At 54.0% G+C, this 14,880-nt stretch overlaps 1 protein-coding gene across 1 annotated transcript in view; it reads left to right on the top strand.

Moving 5' to 3' along the window:
* Window positions 1–12,667, top strand: part of NKD1 (NKD inhibitor of Wnt signaling pathway 1) — an 86,664-nt gene extending 73,997 nt beyond the window's left edge. Inside the window, exons 6-10 of the mRNA XM_007459475.1 lie at window positions 1,783–1,878; window positions 7,906–8,053; window positions 8,568–8,652; window positions 9,980–10,107; window positions 11,105–12,667. Of these exons, the coding sequence (XP_007459537.1) occupies window positions 1,783–1,878; window positions 7,906–8,053; window positions 8,568–8,652; window positions 9,980–10,107; window positions 11,105–11,697 (1,050 nt within the window). The 3' untranslated portion in view covers window positions 11,698–12,667. The remainder of the gene's footprint in view (window positions 1–1,782; window positions 1,879–7,905; window positions 8,054–8,567; window positions 8,653–9,979; window positions 10,108–11,104) is intronic.
* Window positions 12,668–14,880: the final 2,213 nt, after the last annotated feature.

The raw sequence follows: 14,880 nt of genomic DNA, 5'->3' as shown, positions 1-14,880 counted from the left end.
CGTGTACAGGCATGTGTGTGGGCCGATTTCTGTGCTGCACGACGCGGTGCCTCAGAGAGCAGAGTGGGCACTTGGCAGGCATCAGCCAGGCATGTCACAACTGAGGGAAGGCCGACTTTGAACTCAGCGTGGGCTGCCCAAGAACTGCTGGAGGGAGCCGGCTTGAGCTGTGGAAGCCAGGGGCAGGGATGCCATGCTGGGGCTCACTCCCACCAGCCTTGGGAGGCCGGGCACCTCCACTCTCTGGGGGCTGAGCCTGTCCTCATGCAGAAGGAGAGGTGGGCCGAGGCAAGACATGGAACAGGATGGTCTGGGGGTGTCGTTGCTTGTTTTCATAGAACTGTGGCTCTCAAAGGCTGTTTGTGCATTCTCTTTCCCCAAACGGCCATCCTTTCTGGATCTCTTTCTCTGGGGTTCCGCCGGCCCCCGCGTATGTGCCGCCAGTGACGGAGCCCCCGCTTCCCAGCTCCAAGTCCCTGTGGTTGGACACCTCGGGTTGTGGGAGTGATGATGATGACATCATCGCTATATTAATCATTCCAGCAAACACAATAGCAGCTACTACCATTAATTAGGCTTTTCTCTGTGCCAGGAGGCATGCGCACTTTTTTCCAGTTCTAAAGCCGACCCTGAGACAGGACTTGGGAGGTGATCCCAGGGGGTAGCAGGGAAGCAGGGGCGCCCGTGACGGGAAGTTGATGGGCGGGTCACGGGCAGTTCGGCTCTGTCCGCTGGGGCCCCTCGGAGAGCCACTCCGAATGGGCTCAGGTGTGTCCACCGGCCTGGCCCCTCCCTTGTTCAGGTTGTTGCTGGGCATTCAATCCTTGACTCCTTGGGGCTGCCTTTGGACAGGGAAGCTGGGCGCCTGAGGTGGGAGGTCAGGGACTGCCCACCACAGCTACAGGGGAATGTGGAGGGGGCCGAGGGGATGTGGGACAGGGCAGTTAATGCTCCCAACAACCTTCTGAGGTCAATACCATCATTTTCCATAATTTATGTGAGGGGAAACTGAGGCACAGAGAGGAGCAGGGCCATGTCCAAGGTCACACAGCTGCGGAGGGCCAAGCCTGGGCTGGCACCTAGGGCAGACTCTTTAACTCTTAGTGCCCCTCCTGTCCTACCTTCCAGGTCAGTGGCCACCCTGGGTGTCCCGTCACGGCTCCCTGAGCCACCCCTGCATCTTCCAGTAGCGTCTAGCCCTGGGTCCAAGTGCATTCTTCCTGAGGCCACAGAGCCTCCTCCCAGAGCCCCCCTTGTGTGTCCTTGGCCTCTGAAGACCCAGAGACTGTCTGCACCCGGCAGGCACCTCTCCCCAGACCCGTGCTCCCCTGCCCGGCTTGGCCTCTCTCCCGGGCCCGTCACGTCTTGGTCATCACGCTCTTATTTTTTTTTTAATAAATGTATTTATTTATTTAATAAATTTATTATTTTTTTAAAATTTTTGGCTGCGTTGGGTCTTTGTTGCTGCACGCGGGCTTTTCTCTGGTTGTGGCGAGCGGGGGCTACTCTCCGTTGCAGTGCGCGGGCTTCTCATCGCGGTGGCTTCTCTTGTTGCGGAGCACGGGCTCTAGGCGCGCGGGCTTCAGTAGTTGTGGCACGTGGGCTCAGTAGTTGTGGCACGTGGGCTCAGTAGTTGTGGCACGTGGGCTCAGTAGTCATCACGCTCTTCTTCACACAGAGTCTGGGGAGGACAGGGGGAGGTGGCAGCCCCATGACGTGGCCTACGGGTGTTCCAGCCTCCGCGTGATCAGCCACGTTCGTCTGTTGTCTGTTTGTGTCCAGGAGCTGCAGTGTGACGTGTCTGTGGAGGAGGACAGCCGGCAGGAGTGGACCTTCACTCTGTACGACTTTGACAACAATGGCAAGGTCACCCGTGAGGTGAGTGCACCCGCCTGGCCTCCCGCCAGGCCCCGCCCTTGGGCACAGGCCCGCGATGCGCCCGCCACTGCTGTCCCTTCCCCTTCTCCTAAGGGTAGGTGGGGAGGGCAGGAGCGAGGCTGCTGGGAGCTTCACGGAGGCCTGTGAATGGGGAGGGGAAAGGGCTGCCGGGCTGCTCTTGGCCGAGGCACCAGTCCTGCTGCAGAAGGGGCAAGAGGCAGGCGCTGAGCCCAGGCCTCCCTAGAGGAGGACCCTGGGCCCCAACAGAGTCCCGTCCTGCCTCCTTCTCTCTCTGGTCCTGGAGCTCTGAGATCACCCCAGGCCACTTACCACCTCGGCCAGTCTGCCCAGGAGCTGGGGTGGGCTGGACAGACAGAGGCCAGGCAGTGCCTACCCCCCCACTGATGCAGGAACGAGCAGCCCCAAGGGCCCGGCCAGCGGCTCTGTTCACAAGCCCGTTCCTCCTCCCCCTCCCCTCCGCCTACATGCCTGTGTCTCTCTCTCCCTCAAATCTCCCCACATCTCTTTCCTCCCTCGGTTCCTCTCGCCTGCTCTACATACCTGAGTCTGCGCACGGCGCACCTGCTGTGTGCATCTCCTATGTACTGGGTGCGCAGTGGGCAACAGCACAGACGCAGTTTCTAGCCGTGTAGCTCCAACAGTCCGCTGAGGGAAGCAGAGCCCGAACAGTCACAGGATCATCGTAAGCTGTGACATGTTCAGTGACGGAAATAAACAGAGCGGTGTGAGCGAGATGGGTAGGAGTGTCCAGGGAAGCCTCTCGGAGGAGGTGACGTGGGCGCTGAGCTGGGCAGAGCCCTGGGCCGGGGAGAGTGAGAGCGCTCAGGGCATTTAAGGAACCAGAGGAGACTGGTGCGGTGGCTCCTTATCCAGAGAGACAGGGCTGCAGCCGGGAACCGGCAGGACAGCTCACGCAGGGCTTCGCAGGCTCCAGCCAGCATCCTGACTTTGATTCCAGGTGTTAAGGGAAGCCAGGGGAGGGCTGGTTTAAGCTGGCGAGTGATCCGATCTGAATTATTGCTGACTGTTGCTGCCTCTCTTTTGCCTGGGTCTTGGTATCATCCCTTCTGCCTCCTTATTGCCTTTTCTGTCCTGTTTCTCTCTGACATCCTCTCCCTCCCCAGGAGGCCCTGGTGTTCAGGTGTGCTACCTGTAACAGATCTGCATAGAGAGAGGCCTGAGATGAGCATGGCTGGCTCCACACCCACCTCTCGCCCAGCACGTGAGGGTCTCCGGGTGTTCCCAGGGAGAAGTGAAGCTTTGCTCTCTTATCTCCCTGTCCCGGTTCAGGGCTCAGTATTTTCTTCTCTGTAGATAGTGCAGGAAAAGCTGCCAGAGGGGAGACCTGGGTGAAAAATGCCCACCCCTTCCTCAGGCTGCGGTTCAGGGGATGTTAGAACAGGTCGGAGGAAGAAGATGTGAGTGAATTTTAATCATTCAGGACTCTTTGGGGCATCAGTGACAGAATCCCAGCACAAACTACAGTAAGAAAAAGAAAAGAGGACTATATTGGCTCATGTAACTGAAACTTCAGTCCACGGGCACTGCCTTCAGGCATGGCTGGATCCAGAGGCTCAGTGTCTTCAGGACTAGCTGTTCTTCACGGTTCTCTTTCCTCTGTGTTCCTTTATTATCAGGCCGGCTCTCCCCTTGGCAGTAGTGAGATAACGGCTGATAGTTTCAGTCTATATCCCATGCTGTTTGCAACCCTCCCAAATTCAGAATGTCAGCTGGAGTTCCAGAACCGAATCTGACTGGCTTTGATTGAGTCACATGTCTGCTCCTGAACCAGTCATTTTTGCCATAAGTTTGTGATGCTTTTAATGGCCAACTCTGGGTCCAGGTGCTCATTCTGGAGTCAGGGGAAAGTTATTTGACCCGTGAGTCACATAGACTGAAAATGGGAGGGGGGATGGATTTGGCTTACAAAATAAAATCAAGGTGCTGTTATTAGGGGAAGAGAGAATGGATTCTAGGGAGGCAAAGCCCCCAGAGGGACCTGGGTGTTTGGGAAGCAGCAGAGACCCTTCCTGGTTTGGGACCCTGGGGAGATGAGGGATGGTTTAGGTGAGACCCCCAAGTGCCCTCCAGCTGTGATGCTTTTTGTTGGGGGTTATTGTTTTTCCATAGCGAGGAGCCCCTGTTTCCGAACCCCCCTGCCCCCACCTGTTAGGGAACGGAGTCATTATCTTCACAGGGGAACACATTACAGGCTTGAGGCCTGCGTAACAGAACTGAATTGGGGTGGCAATAGGGGGCAGCCAGGCTGGGCTTCTCAGAGGTGTCGTGGCCTCTCCCCTCTTCTAACACGTGTGGTGGCCCAGATGACTCAGCCTCTGGTAGCCGTCCTCTTCCTTTCTAGTTCAGAATAGGCCGAGGGAGCCTCAGGAGCTGACTGTAAAAGGGTTTGCCCCCCACCTCGGAGACCTTACAGAAACCTTGCAGGCAGACACTGCATTCTGCTTTCCTTTACCCCATGCTAACAAGATGAATAGTAAGGAAGTGAGGCTTTCCAAGGAGGGTGCCCCAGCTCGGCCCCTGGGGAGAGCCTTCACTGGTTTCTTTCTCCTGCGCAGCAGCAAGGAGGCTGGCTTCCAGTCCAGGGAAGACCCAGCCTGGTGCTTCCCTTGGTCTATTTTTAGCCCCAAAGCCACTCCTCAAATCTGGCTATAAATATGGTTCCCCTCCACACCCTCTGGCCATCAGCATGCATGTTCCTGTGTGCTGGGGCAGACGCGCTCCCGCCTCCCTGCAACCACAGCCTACAGCTTCCCAACTCAGAAGAAAGAACCTGTTCATCCTTCAGGTGTTCACTTGTACAGTATTTACGGGCACCTACTCCTCTCCGTTCCAGACCCTGTGCGGTCAACAGGGCTGATTTTCCAGCTGGGATAGACAAAGCACACATGTTCCTAGACCCTGAATCAGCTGGAACCCTCGGGGATCACACACCAGGGCCCCAGGCCTGGTATATGATGCTTAGGTGATGACGTTGGTGGACCTCACTTTCCTCACCTGTGAAATAATGACACCTCCTTCACAGGCTTCCTAAGATGATGAGAAAGAGTGGGCAGTCATGGTGGTGCAGAGCAGCTCAAGGGAAAGAGAAGGGGGAAGAGGGGTCCTCCGTGGGCCTTGCCAGAAGAGCTGGGATCCCCAGGGAGCCAGCAAGTGAGTAGCTGGAGCCCAAGTCTCAGACTGGCAGCCCCACCGTCCCAGGCTAGCCCTCAGATGTTCTGGCCCAGCACAGGCAACAAAAGCAAAAATAGATGAATTGGACGACATCAAAATTAAAAACTGTGCATCAAAGGACACAATCAGCAGAGTGAAAGGCAACCTATGGAATAGGAGAAAATATCTGCAAATCATGTGTCTGAGAAGGGATTAATGTCTAGAATATATAAAGAGCTCCTACAACTCAACAACAAAACAAACAACTCGATTAAAAAATGGGCAAAGACTAACTAGATATTTCTCCAAAGAAGATACACAGATAGGCAATAAGCACATGAAAAGATGCTCAACATCACTACTTATCAGGGAAATGCAGATCAAAACCACAATGAGATAGTACCTCACACTGTCAGAATGGCTGTTATCAAAAGGACAAAAAAATAACGAGTGCTGGTGAGGATGTGGAGAAAACAGAACCCTTGCGCACTGTTGATGGGATTATAAATTTGTTCAGCCACTATGGAATATAGTATGGAGGTTCCTCAAAAAATTAAATATAGAATTACCATCTGACCCAGAAATTCCACTTCTGGGAGTATACCCCAAGGAAGTGAAAGCAGATTCTTTAAGAGATACTTATACAGCCATGTTCATAGCAGCATTATTCACAATAGCCAAAAGGTGGAAGCAACCCAAATGTCCACTGATGGGTGAATGGATTGGCAAAAATGTGACATATCCATACAATGGAATATTATTTAGCCTTAAAAAGGAAGGAAATTCTGACACATGCTACAACACGGATGAACCTTGAGGGCATTACGCTACGTGAAAGAAGCCAGTTACAAAAAGACAAATGCTGTATGATTCCTAGAGGTTATCTATGAGGTTCCTAGAGGTAGTCAAATTCATAGAGACAGAAATAAAATGGGGGCTGCCTGTGGCTGGGGGCAGAGGGGAGTGAGTTGAAAAAAATTAATTAGTTGCCAGTATCAAAGATTCTGAAGATTTAACAAGAGATTCTGGGTTTCTGGCTTCTCTGGAATGACCCTCAGCCCGCACTGCCACATTACAAGTCAGCTGAGCTGGGTGGCTGCCACCTCCTGTGGGTCAGAACAGTGCCCAGTTGGCCCCAGCATTCCTGGTCATCCATCCACCTACCTGCATGGCCATGGCAGTGCTTGGTGTCACCTCTGCCCAAGGGCTTGTGGGTGAGGGGGCAAAAGGGGGCTGAGTCTGTCTGTGTTCATGAAGAGTCTCTGGGCAGATAATCGACCATCTGTGAGCCTGACCTATAGAGGGCAAATACCTTTTCCAGAGTTTTCCAACATCATTCAAAGCAGGAAGCCTCCCCTCAGACCAAGGACCTTAGCGGATGCCCAGAACAAAGGGAGACCTAGTGAGGGGAACCTGCTTCCCCCTCCGTCACCCAATCAGGATTGGAGAGCGCTGTTCTGGTTAAGGGGGTAACTGAGGCCCAGAGAGAAGATGAGATTTGGTCAAGTTCTCACAGAATAGTTTATCTTTGTGGACGCATCCACTTTTCCATTTTTCATGCAGGAGGTGCTCATCAGACCAGAAGTAGATGCTGTTGACGCCCACGCCCACAGTATCTGAGGCCCTCCTCCGAGTTTACCTGTTAGTGGCCACCATAAGAGCTTTCTCCGGTGCCTGGGAGATGGCTTAGGCTTTTCAGTACAGCCTGGAAGTCTGGGGGATGTCGCGTCCCTGGTGCAACTCTCCACCCATTGCATCCCTGGGGCAATTCTCTACCCCTGAGGGATGATAGCATATATTTTTTAACATCTTTATTGGAGTGTAATTGCTTTACAATGTTGCGTTAGTTTCTGCTGTATGACAAAGTGAATCAGCTATATGCATACATATATCCCCATATCCCCTCCCTCTTGCATCTCCCTCCCACCTTCCTTATCCCACCTTTCTAGGCGGTCGCAAAGCACCGAGCTGATCTCCCTGTGCTATGCGGCTGCTTCCCACTAGCTGTTTTACATTTGGTAGCGTATATATGTCACTTCGTCCCAGCTTCCCCTTCCCCTTCCCCGTGTCCTCAAGTCCATTCTCTACGCCTGTGTCCTTATTCCTGTCCTGCCCCTAGGTTCTTCATGACCTTTTTTTTTTTTTTTTTAGATTCCATATATACGTGTTAGCATATGGTATTTGTTTTTCTCTTTCTGACTTACTTCACTCTGTATGACAGACTCTAGGTCCATCCACCTCACTGCAAATAACTCAATTTCATTTCTCTTTATGGCTGAGTAATATTCCATTGTATATATGTGCCACATCTTCTTTATCCATTCATCTGTCAATGGACACTTAGGTTGCTTCCATGTCCTGGCTATTGTAAATAGTGCTGCAGTGAACACTGTGGTACATGACTCTTTTTGAATTATGGTTTTCTCAGGGTATATGCCCAGTAGTGGGATTGCTGGGTCATATGGTAGGTCTAATTTTAGTATTTTAAGGAACCTCCATACTGTTCTCCATAGTGGCTGCATCAATTCACATTCCCACCAGCAGTGCAGGAGGCTTCCCTCTGGGATGAGAGTATTCTGAAGCAGCTTCCACAGTCCCTCTGAGGTCCCCGGTGTCCCTGAACCCCGCTGCCCACGGCCCTTCCTGTGCACTCAGGTCATTCACTCTCCCTCTCCCTCACTCTTGCTTCCCCTCCCTGTGAACCCCTGACATCCTAGTGTTTGCCTGAGGCTGGGCTTTGGGGGAACCAGGGAGGTTTCGGCCTTTCCGATTCCAGAGGCCCTCCGATTCCTTTGTTTTAAATGCACGTGGGTCTCTGCTTCCCTTGCCATCCAGGACATCACCAGCCTGCTGCACACCATCTATGAGGTGGTCGATTCCTCCGTCAACCACTCCCCGACGTCGAGCAAGACGCTGCGGGTGAAGCTCACCGTGGCCCCCGATGGGAGCCAGAGCAAGAATAGCGTCCTTCTCAGTCACCCCGGTGAGGGCTGGAGGGCCACGCTGGCCACGGGAGTCGGTCCACTCCCAGCTCTCAGGGAGGGTCAGAGCCCAACCTGGGAGGAGTGGGAGGGAGTCTTGGGGCCTTTCCTGCGAGCTGCTCTGTGGACAGGTGGGATTTGAGCGGGTCCTTGAAGGTTGGATAGGGAAGGAATTCCAGATGGAAGGCCCTGCATAAGCAAAGCGCTGGCGGTGGGCCTGGGCGTGGCAAGCAGCCGCAGTAAAGGCGTCCGTGATGGGGAGTGTAGGTGGGCGGGGCCTCGAAGGCAGCTAAGGAGTCTGGGGAGGGGGTGAGTCCGGGGGAGGCATCAGGCAGGGCGGGTAGCTGCGAGACCCCTCTATTTAGTCCTGGCTGGGAGAGCCCTCCCCGCAGAACCATTGCGAAGCTGCTGTGGGCCAGTTTCAAGGGCTGTGTGCTAGGCAGCCTGGGCAGGGTCGGGAGGCCGACGGGTGCAGGAACAGGCTGCTCAGCGGGCTGTTTCTCTGGTGGGACTCAGACCTGCAGAGCTCGAGGCCCAGAGCGGAGACCAAGCCCGCCGAGGAGCTGCGAAGCTGGGAGAAGAGGCAGCGGGCCCTCCCCAGGTAGGGCGAGCGCGGGCCCAGCCGGCCCGGTGCCCTGAGCGCGGATCGAGCCCCAGCTGTGGGCCTGCCTCTAAGGGGTTCCAGGCAGGAGGCTGCAGTCTACATTCTCCTCGGGGGCAGGGCATAGCGGGGTGGGCAGTGATTTCAGAGGGCAGGTTCGCAAATCAAACTCAGTTGTCCCAAGAGCTAAATGGAGGTCCACGTTGCTTCATCCAAAGTGCTTTGGGCCAGATTTGTTTTGGAATTGGGCGTTTGTTGAGTTTTAGAAAGGTGCTCCCAGTGTATTTCTATCTGGGATCTGCACAGCACCCCAGGATTTAGCACATAGATATTTCTGCAGGGACACATATAAATATTCATGCTAAGGGAGAGAGACTAGAGCTACCTTCGCATCTGTTTAGAGCAAGCTTGGCTGCCAAATGGGTTATGGAAAATCTTTGTTTTCACGTGTTTTGGATTTCAGAATTGTGGATAAGGGGTTGTAAAGCTGCAATTATCTTTCACCTGTTGTTATTTAACTGCAAGGAAGGAAGTGAGGAGAGGGAGGGAAGAAAGGAGAGAGACTGGGTAAAGAAAAGTGCTGAGTAAACAGTAATATAAAGTAACAGTAATGTGCGACAGTATCTGCTGTGAACATGGAGAGGTAATGACTGGGATTTGAGAAGCAAATAGGGGAAAGAGAGAAGGTGGTCCTGGCAGGGACACAGCATGGCGTGGGGAGAGGGCTAGGAATTGGGGGTGCCCAGGCTGGCTACAGATGTGGGGGGCTGCCCTGGGGGAGCAGGCAAGCTAGTGTGGGCAGATTACAGAGGCCCTTGAAGGGGAGGGGCAGGGAGCCCAGAATCCCACAGTGGGAGAAAGGTCACCTCTCTCCCCCGCCCGCCCCTCCCTGCACCTCACACCACACTGGGAAGGCCCATTCTGAGCTTTGGGCAGGTTATGGAGTCTTCCAGCCTCAACTCCAGTGGCTTGGGGCCTTCTGTTCTCCCCACCCCGTGGGGAGCCAGGTAGACGTTAGGAACACATGGTTTGCAGCCTGGCTCTGGAGCATCCTTAAGTTTTGACCAGTTACCTTCTCCTTTACTTTGGGCCTGTTCAAAGCATGGTCCCTAACCCGTCCTCCCGGAAGGCCCACGGAGGCCAGGCACGGGAGAGAGAGGAGGGACAGAGTGCTGACGTGCTCACTCCCTCCCGCCCCTGCTCCCAAGACCCAGACAGAAATTAACAGAGGGTCCAGAAGGGTTTGTCCTGGTGGCTTCCCAGGAGCTCGTGGGACCGCTCGCACCGCGAGGCCAGGGCCCACCCTCTCGCTTGCCTTCCCTGATAGGTTCCAGGGTGACAGCCGTCTGGAGCAGTCCGGCTGCTACCACCATTGCGTGGATGAGAACATTGAGAGGAGAAACCACTACTTAGATCTCGCTGGGATAGAAAACTACACGTCCCAGTTCGGGCCTGGTAAGGGAGCTCCTTCACCGGTGAGGGCGGCCAGGGCAGGGCGTGGTGGGGCGGGCAGGTGGGCTGGTGGGGGAATGTGTGTTCGCTGGCCCCCTTGGGCTGGGGGAAGGCCTAGCTTTTACTGGACAGAGTATAGAGCCTTCTTGGAGGAAATGGCATTCCAAACATTTAAAACATTAAAGTAAAACATGCACAAAGTTGAACAAAATCAAGTAGTATCCGAGGGTTTATAATTCAATGAAAACAACAGTTCGGTGCTGCACCCCGACCCACCCCTCTCTTCCACTGAGGACCCTGGGCTTCGTTAAGCAAAACAGTGCTCTGTCTTTTTTTTTTTTTTGGCGGTACGCGGGCCTCTCACTGTTGCGGCCTCTCCCATTGCGGAGCACAGGCTCCGGACGCGCAGGCTCAGCGGCCATGGCTCACGGGCTTCCCGGACCGGGGCACGAACCCGTGTCCCCTGCATCGGCAGGCAGACTCTCCACCACTGCGCCACCAGGGGAACCCAGTGCTCTGTCTTCATCAGCCCTTGACATCTCAGCTCTTGCTAAGACAGATGAAGACACGGTCCACTTAATTTCACTCCCCACAATGCCCTTCTTCCCTCCCCCCCCCACCCCGTGTTTAATTCCTCTCTGAGTTACCTCTATAAGTTAAGGAACATGCTTGCAGACTTCCTTTGTGCTCCAGTGACCTTAGACAGTTTTAACCCTGTCCCTGTCTCCTCTCTTTCCAAGCTCTCAGAAGGAGAATTAATTATTTTTAAAGACCTAACACAGAAACAGTTTTTCCCACTTAGCAGATGGCAAAGTTCCATTCCAGAAAAGTTTCCTCCAAGGCAGAGGGAGGAGCAGTGGGCGGGGCGTCGGGTTAGCTCTGACAAGGACCAGCTGCCTCTATCAGCCTGGGAGGACTGGGGGCGGAGTGGTTTCCAGGGCACCGTGCGACACCAGCACACGGTAGGTGCTCATTAAACATTTGTTGAATTGGTTCCTAGGCTCCCCGTCAGTGGCCCAGAGGTCAGAACTGCCACCCCGCACCTCCAACCCCGCTCGATCTCGCTCCCACGAGCCGGAAGCCATCCACGTCCCACACCGAAAGCCCCCAGGCGTGGACCCCGGCTTCTTCCACTTTCTTGACGCCCCATTCGCCAAGGTCTCGGAGGTCCAGCAGCGGCTCCGGGGTGGTACCCAGGACGGGAGCAAGCACTTTGTGAGGTCCCCCAAGGCCCAGGGCAAGAGCGTGGGTGTGGGCCACGTGGCCAGAGGGGCAAGAAGCAAACCCCCCATGGGACCTGCTGTCCCTGCGGTGTCCCCATCCGCCCACCTGGCCGCCAGCCCGGCCCTCCTCCCCACTCTGGCGCCCCTCGGGCACAAGAAGCACAAGCACCGTGCCAAGGAGAGCCATCAGGGCTGCCGGGGCCTGCAGGCGCCCCTAGCCGTGGGCGGCACCGTCGTGGGGCGGGGCCACGTCAGGGAGCTGCCCGCGGTGGTGGTGTACGAGAGCCAGGCCGGCCCGGCGGTCCAGAGACACGAGCATCACCACCACCACGAACACCACCACCATTACCACCATTTCTACCAGACCTAGAGCCCCGCCCCTGCCCTTGCCCCACCATATGAAGGACCCCCCTCCCCCCGCCCCCAAGGCATTATTATTCTATTAATTATTGTTATTATGACGATTATTGTTTATTAATAATTATTGTTACTCCACTAATATTCAGCTAGCCTCCATGTAGAAGATATATGGAAACACAGAACTAAACTTTTATTTATATGTCGTGGGGACCGCATAACTTACCCAAGAAATGACTCTGGGTTTGGAAGTGGCCTGCAGTGGCAGAGGCTCCCTGGGGCTCCGGAGCTGCGGTGTCCACGCGGGCCATTCCACACGCTTCCCAGCCCCGGGCAAGCCCTCGGCCAGAGCTCTGCCCCATCCCAGTCTCTTCCAGGAGAACACCCTTCCCTGGCCCGGCTTCCAGAGACCCTTGAAATCTCCGAGAAGATAAACAGCTGCTACCTCTTAGTATGATTCTGATTTTATTTTGCCCTTAACTGATTGTAACGTGCTACAAGGGATTTCAGCGGACTGCGCGACCTTCCCAGCTGTTGTGTTTTTATGTCCCAACCTAGAAAGCTTAGCTGTCCTTTCTGGAGTTATCTTTCACACCTTTCCAGTGGGATCACGCGCCTGCCCCAAACCAGTCCCATCTTTTCTGTCGTGCACAACATGAAGATACATTTCTCTTTTTTCTCTCCTCCTCCTTCTCTTCTTTAGAAAGATACACACCCATATTTAAAGACTGCCCCTGAAACCAGCCTCCTCATTTTGGAAACCTCCGGAGAGGGAACCAACCACACAAACAAGTGTGGTTTTCCAAGATCGGGCAATTGTGTGTTGTTGGTTGTGACCGAAGATGTGGAAACCTGGTGTCCTACCGTTGGCAAATATATACATACCTACGTGGTTCTCTAACAGAGCTTTCTGTATCTGTAGATAGATGCCATCTGTCCATTTCTATGTATCTTTCTATAAATATACACTCTCAGGTACCTTTTCTGGTGTGCAGAAGTCCGTGCTTTGCTTCTCCAGACACATCCAGAGCCCGGACGTGACCCTGTGTGCCTCCTGTTGGGGTGCTGTTCATTAGATGCCAATGGCCACTTGCCTCTCATCAGGGATCCTTGCTCGAGGTTTGGGGTCTGGCTGGTTTCGGAGAGGACTGTTGGAGTACAGAAGCGTGGAGGGAAACGGGGACAGTGGCCAGAGTTGGGACCCTGGAGCAATGTCCTCTGTAGAGCAGAAGTTTGTATGATTGAGACCCGGGGAGGCCAGGAAAAGGACACCTGTCAACTGGTCAGGGACCCCGGGAAAAACTGATGACACTGATGACACACACACTCTAACTGGGTAATGGGGTGAGCTTAATAAAGGGAATATTTACATAGTGTGGGCAAAGCCTCCTAAAAGAGTAAAAGATCCTGCGCTGGCACTGTGGTGCCACTCCTGCCCCTGGAGTGGAGGGCGTGGGAGAGAGTCATCCTCAGCAGACACAGAGGGGTGGGGACACCTGAAGGAGCCGTGACCTTCACTGGAAGGATGCAGCCAGCCTGTGAGGACCTTACAGGGAAATGACTTCCTGACCTCACTCTCCTGCCCGCCTGTATCCTGCTGAGGCACCGTTGGCTGAAGCCACCAGGAGCCAGAGAGTGAGGGAGCTATTGATGGGGGTCACACAGGCATTCTGCCGGGGAAGAGGAGGGTGGAGGGTGGATCTGGAGGGACACAGGAAGAAAAAGTGGCTCCAGCTGCCTGCCTTTCTGCTACTTGGTCTCCCAGCTGGCACCCCCTATTCCAGAGCCTCTGGTGTTGGTTTACCGTGGTTGGTAAGGAGGTCTTTTTTTGAAGATAGTGTGCTGAGTTGTTGTCACTGTATTAATTTTATTAGTTACTGGTGTGCTTGGGACTGGATTAGTACAGTTAATCCTTATGACAACCCTGAGGCAGCCGGTGGAAGCTCAGGGAACACAACAGGCTCAGGGAGGTTGAGTTAACTCTCTTGAGACCACACAGCAGGTGGCAGAAGTGGGATTCTAGTCTTTCCCAGGATCCCTGAACCAGTGGATTTGGGCTTCCCTTGTTTAGGGCTATGGGCTTCTGTCAGTCAGGAACCAACTCAAAACTGACAGGAATGTAACCAACCCAGGGAAGGCAGGGAGGGAGCTGGCTTTGAGAGGACAGGATGTGAATGAAGCTGAGACTCGCTGGTTCTTATGGCTCCCTTTCTGCATTTCTACTTCTCCCCCGACATACTTTGCCATGGTGTGGGGACTGCTGGCACTTTGGGCCGCACAACCAGATGGAAAGGGATTTTCCACTAGGGCAAGCCCAGGGAAGGATTCTAATTGGCTGGGCTTGGATCTGGTACCCGTCCCTGGACCAATCACTGTGGCTCCTCTGGAGTCACACGTCCAGCCTGTGGAGAGGGGGAGGGGCCTGTGCCAGAAGAAGGAAGAGGAGGGGTGCTGAGCAGACCAGAGCAGATGGCACCCCAGGAGAATTGCTGCAACCATGGAGACAAGCCAAGCATTGGGTCCACGCAGGGAGCCTCTCTGTGGCCTGGTGGGCTGAGAGCGTTTCCGAAGCCTCTGAGAGGAGGTCCCTGCCGTCTCTCCCGGCCCCACACCTGTCAGGGTTCTGTTATTTCTTGGTACCTGGAATTTACCTAACTTTAAAAAGTACTAATGTGCACATGTAGAATATTCAATTAGTACACAAAGGTGTACAGGAAAAAGTACACATCCCTCTGACTTCCCTGACCCCAGCTTCCCGGGGCCTTTTGGATGCGGCGTGGTGGTGTGAGCACAGATGTCGGTGCCCAGCTGCCTGGTTCAAATCCTGACTCCTTCCCTTGGTAGCCCTGTGTACTTCTCAAGCCTCAGCTTCCCCTTTATAAGGAGGGGTCAGAAGAGACCCACCCCACAGGGTTGTCGTGAGAATTCAGTGAGTTAAAACGGTGCCTGGCCCACAGAAGCACTATGAAAGTGTCACTGCCGTTTTTTTAATAAGAATAAATACATTTAACTGAGATATCTCCCCATTTAAATTCTGTTGATTTTTTTTAAAGACTTTATTTTTTTCAGAGCAGGTTTAGATTTACAGCAGAATTGAGAGGAAGGTGCTGAGATTTCCCATATACCCTCTGACCTCTGCATGCATTGCCTACCCCATTGTCAACATCACTCAACAGACAGTACATTTTTTTACCAA

Source organism: Lipotes vexillifer, unplaced genomic scaffold (genome assembly GCF_000442215.2).
Source record: "Lipotes vexillifer unplaced genomic scaffold, Lipotes_vexillifer_v1.1 scaffold342, whole genome shotgun sequence".
NCBI classification, from domain to species: domain Eukaryota; kingdom Metazoa; phylum Chordata; class Mammalia; order Artiodactyla; family Lipotidae; genus Lipotes; species Lipotes vexillifer.
Note: the sequence above shows the minus strand (reverse complement) of the source record. Positions and strands in the feature narration are given on the sequence as shown.